Below are 9,435 nucleotides of genomic sequence, written 5' to 3'. Positions count from 1 at the left end.
TTCCACTGGGCAAAGCAAATCATTCAGCCGCTGAATCACTAATGATCTGGATGACCCACGTAAATCTATAATCAACACTATAATCGCTGTCTAGAAATTATTATATTGACCAGATGACCTGACAGTTACAGGATGCTCACAGGGCTAAGGCTGGATTAAGTGTAGTTCTAGGTTATCTAAATGTTAAGATTTCAGACTTTTAATGTGTTTAATAAAGTATTTAATGACACTTTTCATACTTATAACAAGAAAATCTGATAACAGTACAGGTTTTTTTCTATGATGGATGTTCAAAAGCAATGATTACCCCAATACCTTAAGTATCCTAGACTAAAGAATTACTGTGCATTGTATTGAATATGCTGGTAGAACTAGCCAACTAATTTCAATTAATGTAATTTTTTTTAAGCCACACACGGTAAAGAACGCTCTTTTTATAAACAAATGTTTTGATGTAAATATAACTGATGCACTAAATTAGTGTATCTACCACATCCTACCACATTGTCATAGATGACTAATTTAATGGCTACAAGGTTCTAGCCAATCAGTTCACTTCTTCTTGCCTCCACTCTTGCGTGCCGTTGCTGGGGTTTGCCGGGGTTGGCTTTTCTCCAGTTCAGCCTGTCGGGTTGTCTCGAGGGCTAACACTGCCTCTCTCTTCCTAGACTCTTCCTCTAGGAGGCGGGAGCGGAGTGCCTCACGAGCCTCCAGGATCTTCTGCCTTTGCTCGGCTAGAGCCCCCTATTACAGTCAGTAGTAGGAGTTTTTAAACCAAGAACAATATCTTTATTAACCTGCTGACTAAAGGTTAACCCTGGTGTTAACCCTTCTAGGTCCGCTATGGCATATACACCTTGAGACATCTCATAGGTCATTGAAACAAGCATAGAAATTCTGTTTAAAATGTTGAAAACATTTAAGTAGTAAAAGAGATAAATGTAATTAATTACTTAAGTAGACTTGCCCATCAATAATGAGCACATTAATATTATAATAATGGGAGGGTTGAACACACTGACCTGTAGGCCATCATAAGTCTCCAGCTGTCTCCTCTTCAGCTCCCTACGAGAGATCAGCTCCTGTTTGCGGTGTTCTAGCACCGTGTCTCGGAGCAGGCGGAAGCTCTGAATCCTCTCAGAACGTTCCTTTCTTTGTTCCTCTTCTATCAGTGCATCCTTCAGGCGAACCTGCTTGCCAGTCCTCCTACACACAGCATGAAGAGAGAGGTACATAGTAAACTAATTATACCCTGCTTTCACCATTCTCAAAGGTGCAAGATTTCACTTCATTCTGCTCTGCACTTCGGTCTGGCACTGCTGCTGTAACAAGCATTTTCTTACACTTCTTGGCTGGATCAGTCAGTATGCCCTGAAAAACTATCAGGTAGTTTGCTTGATCTTGACATGGAGATATCAGAACCATAGACCACTCATTAGCACCAACATCAGAACAAAACAAAGAGAAAGTTCACGGAAAGTTTTAAGCACGTCAAACCAAGTATTAAAGTTTTTTCCACTTCGCTCAATTTAAATTCGATTAACTTTGTAGAAGAAGCAATGATTTGACTATGCAAAGCAGTATGATAGCAATGCAAAGATAAAGATGATTGTGTGTATGCACGTGTCTGCGTGTGTTGGGGCTGCATGATATGTATCATAATATGTGACATTTGATAAAGCTGTTGCATATTACGGCTGAATGAAAAGCAATAAATTATTATCATACCAATGTGTCAGTGTGACTGAATGTGCCACAAGTAGATTTTTTGGGAGATCTGATCAACTTAGCCATAAGCAAACAGCACAAATTACAAACAGCCAACATTCCTTGAACAGCTTTTTCTATAAAGCCTCCAAATATTAGTAAATACATTTCTTTTTATTTTCTATATAGGCCTACAAAAACAAGCAGCATGCTTAATTCTTTCAAGAAATAGTTTGGTAAAAAATCTGATTCACACTTGCCACTCACCTAGATGTAGTCGACTAGACAAGACAAGTTTAGAGTCCAAATTTAGTTGTTTTGTTTAAAACTGAAACCATGAGACTAATGTTGATAACAAACACAAGAGCTCAATAGTCACTCAAATAGCACAAATAATTTCTGTAAAAATACATCCTTAACACTTTTCTCACATCTCTAAAACTGGGCATTCAAGTCTTTTTAAGTCACATAGGCTCGTCAATGTGGTAGTATGATTTACTGTGCGCTATAAAAATAAACAAAACTTCTGCTTCAGACAACACCAGGACCAATATTTACAAAGTAATCTGATCTTGGATCAGATTGTTCCATATTATGATGGTCATTTTGGGCAACCAATTTAAGACAACACAGTCTGTATTCACAAACAGTATTTTTGACAATGGCCATCATAATATGAAACAATCTGATCCAAGATCTGATCTGTGCAACCTTAAAGAATACCTGGATGCAGAGTGGGTTGAAAGATGTTTTGGTGATGTATTTTTACAGAAATTATTTGGCCTATTTAGGTGACTATTGAGTTCTAGTGTTTGTTAGCAATGTTGGCTTCAACACTCTGGTTCTAAACTAAAAAAGCATAATTTGGATTCCAAACATGTATCTGCTGATAGACTACATCTGGGGTAAGTTTAAAATTGTGTGCATTTGATTTTCCAGTGAAATGTTCCCTTTTTAAAGTTCTTATGGTGATATTTTTGTGACAGTACCCAATACTGTTTCACACATTTTACACATAAAGTATAATAGTCAGCACATTTAAAGTATTTTTAGACGGTAATAGTTCAGGATGAAGTAGTTTTTGAGCTTTGCAGGTGTGTTATGATATTAGCCGTATAACTGAATGATTACGTCATTAGGTTATTTGCTCTCCACTCTTCAAGCGCAGTGCAGGGAAACACTTTTTGGTTCTAAAACTACATTTCTGCCTATCTAATTACATCACTCCAGTGCTGCATAGGTAGTTTGATCTGTTCTGTCAGTGCAGCATTGTTTTACTGTGGAAATTCATATCGCAGTAACACTTTGTGTATTGTACCTGATGAAAGGTGTGTAGTCCATGACATAATTGTATTTCTGGTGAACAGTTACACTGTCTTCACAGCTGGAGGGAGTGGAAGGGGACTGAGACTGAACACCTACAGAGAAAACAAACTTGCACAGTCACACACACTCAACACTGCGGGAAAATGCAGTTTCAACTTTTAAATTATTATGTCATGATGTTTTTAGCTAGTGTGGGTGTGTAACCTGTCTCGGCAGTAATGATCTCGGCTCCTTCTGCTGCATCCTCAAGTGTCCTCAGATGTTTGTTAATGAACTGGAGGCGGGACTGAAGAGCCTGCATAAGAATTAACAACAGGCCAGGGGCAGATAGTTCAGCACACAAATCTTACCTATGCTTGTGTGTGTGTGTGTGTGTGGATGTGTATGCACATACACAGTGTTCAAGATTCAAAATCAGCAAATCATTTTCATTTTGGCCAATCTGTGTTGTATAAGTATGTAAATAACACAAGCCAGGCACTGAATTTGAATGATGCTGCTACACCTATACCATAATGCTGTAATTATGCTTAACACACTTGCTAAATAGTTAGACAGCTGATTTTTTCATTGACAAATGTTTTGTGCTAGTTTGACTCATTAAACATCATGACTAAATCACAAAAAATACTGATCCTTGGTACTAAAATTCATATACCTCAGCTCCATATACCAATATACAAAAATGAAACCTGTGTGTAATCTTACAATCTGTTCTGTTTTATCACCATTATCATTACCATTGTAAGCGCAGTGACTAAAGTAGCTTTTTTTGGTTTGAGGAATATCGCTAAAGTCTGGCCTTTTCTATGTCAGTGCGATGCACAGAAAATTGTTCATGCATTTCTTACAAGCTTGAGTTGATTGCTGTATTGCTCTTCTTACTGGACTCTCTAAGAAAACAGTACATCCCTTACAACTCATACAAAATGCAGCAGCACGCATCCTAACAAAAACAAAAAAGAGAGATCATATCACTCCTATTTTGAAAGAAATTAACTGGCTACCTGTCTTTTTCAAGATAGATTCTAAAGTTCTACTCCTAGTTTTTAAAGCTCTAAATGACCTTATAACTTCTGCTTGCATGAATAGAATATCTGTTTGTTTATGTTCCAACACGTGGTCTTAGATCTGCAAATAGTGGCCTTTTGCAAATACCTTCTGTAAAATACAGAAAACATGCAGAGACCTCTATTAGTTATTACGCTTTTAAACTGTAGAACTCAGTTTCACCTTTTATTAGACAGTCAAGGTCTGTGCACACTTTTAAGAAACATTTAAAAATGTATCTCTTTAATTTAGCATTTAATTAAAACTTGACATTGCTTGGTATTTATTTTTTTTATTTGATCTGTATCATTTTCTTATATTATTCTAAATTAATACTCATGACATCTTCTTTTATTGCATGCTTAGCCTGTTTGTGTATGTGTATTTAAATGACTTAAAATCATCAAATAAAATGATTGAAATTCAGGAAATTTGTTCTTTTTTGTAGTGCAATGTAGCATTGTAGATAAAAGCTTATAGACATCAGACATTTGTCTCAAACTGTGTGTCTGCATTTTTAGTAGATCTTTTTAGATAACAGGAACATATGTGATGATTTAGAAATGCTGGTTGTACAATGCTAATTGATGGAGTATAAGCATATACATATACATACTAGTAGGGAAATAATAATACATAACACATGACTGAATTCAAAGCAAGACAGTGGGTTCATGATTCAGGATTCTAACAATATTTTGAACAAAAAAATCATGTTGTTGCACAGCTTTCTTCTTTTTGATACTGGAATGGGAAAGGAAGTGTTCGAGCAAGTTGTTAACCACTGCTGTAGAAGGGCAGAGCGATTTGGCATTTAGTAGCTATAAATTCAAGGTCCAGGCTTGTTAACTTTGGCCGCATTTTCTAGCTTGACTGCAGAATGTAGTGTTACAGACGGTCAGTTAGTGATATTTGTCCAGTACACAGCATGTAGGTGTTTGGTTGCTTATGAATGGTCTGATTCATTTACAGGTGGTTCAGAAGCTTAGGTTAAATTTCTTGACTTAAAATTTAAGACAAAGTTATTGATAACACAGACTATAATTACAATAGCATTTCTTGTGATTTAAAGATCACACACTTTATGAATTATGATTTCAACCTAAAAGTGATTAATCTCACAGCCCTAGCTGGTCATTCGGAAACTTTGCTGATCAAACAATGCAATTGGATTAGATGACATAATTGACAGAACGTCCATTCTCCACAATGCACTTTGTATCGATTTGGCATTGCCATATGATGTCACGATGTATTGTTATACTCCTACTTATTAGCTAGACGTTAGTGAAATTTAGAAATTTAGTAACATAACATTTAGTAATAGATTAGACTTGTAGCTCCAGTGCAAAATTAAAGAAGCGAGGCAAATGTGTATTGGCTAATTTGAAGCCTTCAGCCAAAAGCGTGATGTCAGACCTTAACTGCTCTTCCTGGCTCAGCAGCCTCCCAGGCTAGTTTGATGGCTCTGATTTGGTCCAGTCTTTCTGTGTCCTTTCTCACCTCCATCCCCTCTGTATCCGAAAGCTCAGTGACCAGACGGAGAATCCAGTGAGGTTTACTCATGTCCAGATTCTATATACACACAGCCACAGGCATACATTGTGCATCCATACATTAACCCTCCCACACGTGGGCACACCGCCACAGGCACACACAAACACATACAAACAAATTTCAATTAACAAGTATGCACACTCACATACATGCAAAGAAAAAATCTTATATTGGATCTTCAGTTCTTTTTATTATAATGCACTGAGTCATAATATCAGATGAGAGGTCTGACTCATAGTCTAAAGATACTCTATAATCACACAGTCTGTTAAAAATAAAACTCATATATTAAATCCTATTTAACGCCGCCCAACACAATTCCTTCTGGAGAGAACTATCTATGAGGTGGATCACACTTCTCTGAGCAACTCCATATGTAGACACAAAGAAAAAATTAACATGATGAAGAAATGTCTCATTTTGCTCATGAGAGTGAGTCATTAAGAAGCAATATGAGGCCGCTCTATAACATTTGCATAGCACACCTAAAAAAACTAACAAACAAAACACAGACACACTGACTTGTTCCATCCTGGAGCCTGGCTTGAATGTAGATTTGTCTTTGTCCTTCTCTTTGGACTTACGGGTGGTTTTAGGCATGGCTAATTTCTGTGCCTCGCTGTTGGCAGGTGTGGTGAGATCCTCTGGCTTTTCTCCGCCCACTGTACACATTAAACATATAAGACAGTTGATCAAACCATCGGTTAAAAAAACCCATAAAAATGTATTAATAACATATAACATTCAAGATGCACCTAAAGTACAAAAATCCGCTGAATTTTGTCATTTAATAATGTTGTTGTAGTGGTTTTATGATAAAATGGTGCCATCTGTTGAAGAAAATCTCTGCCTCACTTGCATTTCTGCTGATCCTGTGTAATTCCATGTGGACACAAAGCAGGCTAGATGGCAGTGTTGCTCCATTCAGAATGTACTTTCATCCACATTAATGCAAACTCAAAATCTCCGACCTTTTTTTCTCTTTGGCCTTCCTATAAATAACACTGCTGACACCCATCGTCCTGCTGGACAGGTTGACAACTTCATATGGAGTCCGTAAGGATTGATTTGGTGACAGGCTCTGATCCAATCTGAAGTCTTATCCTCCGTCCTGACAGCTATGTGTCAGTAGCAATCCACCATGTGAACATGACCATCATCTAACATTACACCAATCAGTCTGGCACTGAAAGTTTCAAATAGACACTTAAAATGCACTTAAAAGGGCTCGGACTGTTACAGCGTAAACTGTAAATGTAACAGGCTTGGCCAGTTTATTTAATAAAGAAACTGCCATGCATGTGACTAGGATAGAAAATAATCAGATGTCATTGTGTGAAAAGATTGTGATGCTTGACAAGAAGAAAATACATAAGTGAAAGTGTTTAAATCCATTTTTCACCAATTACTGTGGAAATAACAAAGAAAAAAGGGAATGCATAATAAAGACCCATAGCAATCTATATAACGGACAAACATAGAGTTCAAAAAAGCGTTAGAGAGGGAAGTTAAAGCAGGGGGAGTATGCTAGCCCAGGTCAGTCCAGGCTTGGCTGGATTGGGCTAAACTGTGCTCAGCAAGGCTCAGGGTGCCTCCCGTGTGGATATATTGATTGGTGCGTGGTAAGTGTATATGGGGCCATGTAAGGCTGCTCCTGTTCCACTGGGACTCACTTTAACTGGGTTAATTCAATTCTTTCTCCTCCAGAAATACTTCCCAGGGCACTAGAGGCCAAGAGCCAACTTCATTTGACTTCCCATTGACCCATTTCCACAGGCTTCCTGGGAAATGAAACAGGAGGCACGTGCAGCAGGAAAGACATACATGCTCCATGGGCTCTCAAAGCACTACAGGCACTGACTGTTCTGTACACACACACTCATACAGTGAAGGGAAACACTACTCAGACACTTTTTTTTGTTATTTCATGTACTTCCAATGCATATATCCACTTCAAATGTACACACAAACTGTCTTTTGCTTTTGTACTTTAAAAAAATTACAGCTAAGAGGTAATTAACGTTTTGCAGCATGGTAGTTACATTTTGGCCCTTTCCTCTAGGCCAGGGGTCGGCAACAGGCAGATCTGTTACTGCCCTGTTTCAGCTCCCCAGCAGAAAGTAAAAAAAAATAGTCCTCCTTTGCAGTAAAATAAAACCCTGGTGATCATTCTAACACACTGTTCTAACACAGTTTTAACAATAAATGGTCTTAAACACTGGAGTTCTATGTATAATTCCTTATTCACCCTCTAACCTTGAAGGTTGGCCAGATTGCTGGTCACACAGCAGCACAGACAACAATCTTGCCTAGCTAGCAGCTAATGATAAAGCAAAGAGAAAGATTTAAGTTGGAAATCAATAATTTGGAGACTAAAGGACTTATTTGCATTTATAAACACTCCAGTTTGTTTCCTGATACATTTAATCTGCAACAAGAAGCTGTCAAACACTAACAACAAAGTTGCAAAGCTTCTCGCTTGGCAGCTTCCTGTTCTAATTTCCACGTTGCACCTTCAATGGTATAACAGTTACCTACATAGCTAGTTAGCTACATTCTGGCACCCCAGGCACCATTTAAGGCGCAATGGGAAAATTTGAACAAGAAGCTGGTGAATGAGAAGCTGACTTCATTTTCGTAAAAAACTAACATTAAGAGACATTTTACAAGAAACTGTTCTACTTTTGCGGAAAAGTTTCCTATGGAAGATGCGAGAAAAGTGTCTATAGCTGAGCTAAAGCTTATATTAGAGCAAAGTAATTCTGTGTTTTCATTTATATTATATTCTTAGCCTATACTAGGACATTAGCACATACTGAGACATGTTCACAGCCAAGATGGTGAAACATTACTTCAATAACATGGACGTGAAATGCTGTGGCTCCCAAGGTGGTTCGATTTTTGTTGAACCTTTTCAAAATGGCTCTTCTTAACATTTGAGTTGCCAACCCCTTCTCCAGGGTTATAAGGGTCCTTTGCAATGATCAGTGCAATTATTTCAATGATATTCAAGTCAGAATCACATTCACATTCTTTTTTACAAACCAGTCAGAGTTATTTTGGCTGTTTGTTTGGATTTGTTGTCTTTTTGAAACATTCACCTTCTCCCCAGATTCAGTTTCTTGGCTGATGAGATTAAATTTTCTAATATGCCCCAGTACATTGTTCCATTCATATTTCTTTTGATGACATTTATTGCCCCAATACTGTGTATAGAGAAGCAGCTGTATATCTTAATGATCCCATCTCCATACTTGACTGTGGGCATGTTGTTCTTGGGATGAAATACCTGACCCTTCTTCCTCCAAACATTATTATGAATTATTGCTAAAGAGTGCCTCTTTTTAGCAGAAGAGTTTTATGCGAGGTGCTGGAATGAAGATGACTGTGGTGCTGTTCATGTGCTTATTGCTCTTTGTGTAACTGTTGCTTCTGCTGTTTTCAAGTCATCCTGCAACACCTTTTAAGCAATAAAAACAATTAGTTGTGGTTCCATTAACTTTCCATTTTTGTATTATAGAATCAGTTGTATGAATAGGAATGTTTAAGGGCTTTGGCCTTGTAGCTTTTTCAGTTGAGTGTTGTTTAACAACATTGTCCTTTAGGAAGCTCCTTCACCATGACTGCTACTTGTTGTACCCAACTACTGGCAATGTCTTTTATCTAAATCTACCCATATCTACCCAACCAAAGGCAATGTCATTTATAATGACACCAGGTTCAATTTGCATCAGAATGTTAGATATTTGTCTAGCATTATTATTGATTTATTTTATGTCCTATTTTATGAATTTT

The 9,435-nt window shown here is 37.5% G+C and overlaps 1 protein-coding gene across 4 annotated transcripts in view; it reads right to left on the bottom strand.

Annotated features, from left to right (window-relative positions):
• Positions 1 to 203: 203 nt before the first annotated feature.
• adgb (androglobin) overlaps positions 204 to 9,435 on the bottom strand; it is a 68,043-nt gene continuing 58,811 nt past the window's right edge. For all 4 annotated transcript variants that reach the window (XM_017712991.2, XM_017712993.2, XM_017712992.2 and 1 more), the window contains 6 exons: positions 6,163 to 6,302; positions 5,503 to 5,658; positions 3,238 to 3,328; positions 3,026 to 3,125; positions 1,023 to 1,206; positions 204 to 744 (listed from right to left, as the gene is read on the bottom strand). In XM_017712991.2, coding sequence (XP_017568480.2) covers positions 553 to 744; positions 1,023 to 1,206; positions 3,026 to 3,125; positions 3,238 to 3,328; positions 5,503 to 5,658; positions 6,163 to 6,302 — 863 coding nt within the window. In that variant the 3' untranslated portion in view covers positions 204 to 552. The remainder of the gene's footprint in view (positions 745 to 1,022; positions 1,207 to 3,025; positions 3,126 to 3,237; positions 3,329 to 5,502; positions 5,659 to 6,162; positions 6,303 to 9,435) is intronic.

Source organism: Pygocentrus nattereri, chromosome 4 (assembly GCF_015220715.1).
Source record: "Pygocentrus nattereri isolate fPygNat1 chromosome 4, fPygNat1.pri, whole genome shotgun sequence".
NCBI lineage: Eukaryota > Metazoa > Chordata > Actinopteri > Characiformes > Serrasalmidae > Pygocentrus > Pygocentrus nattereri.
This window is presented reverse-complemented; position numbering and strand designations above follow the sequence as displayed.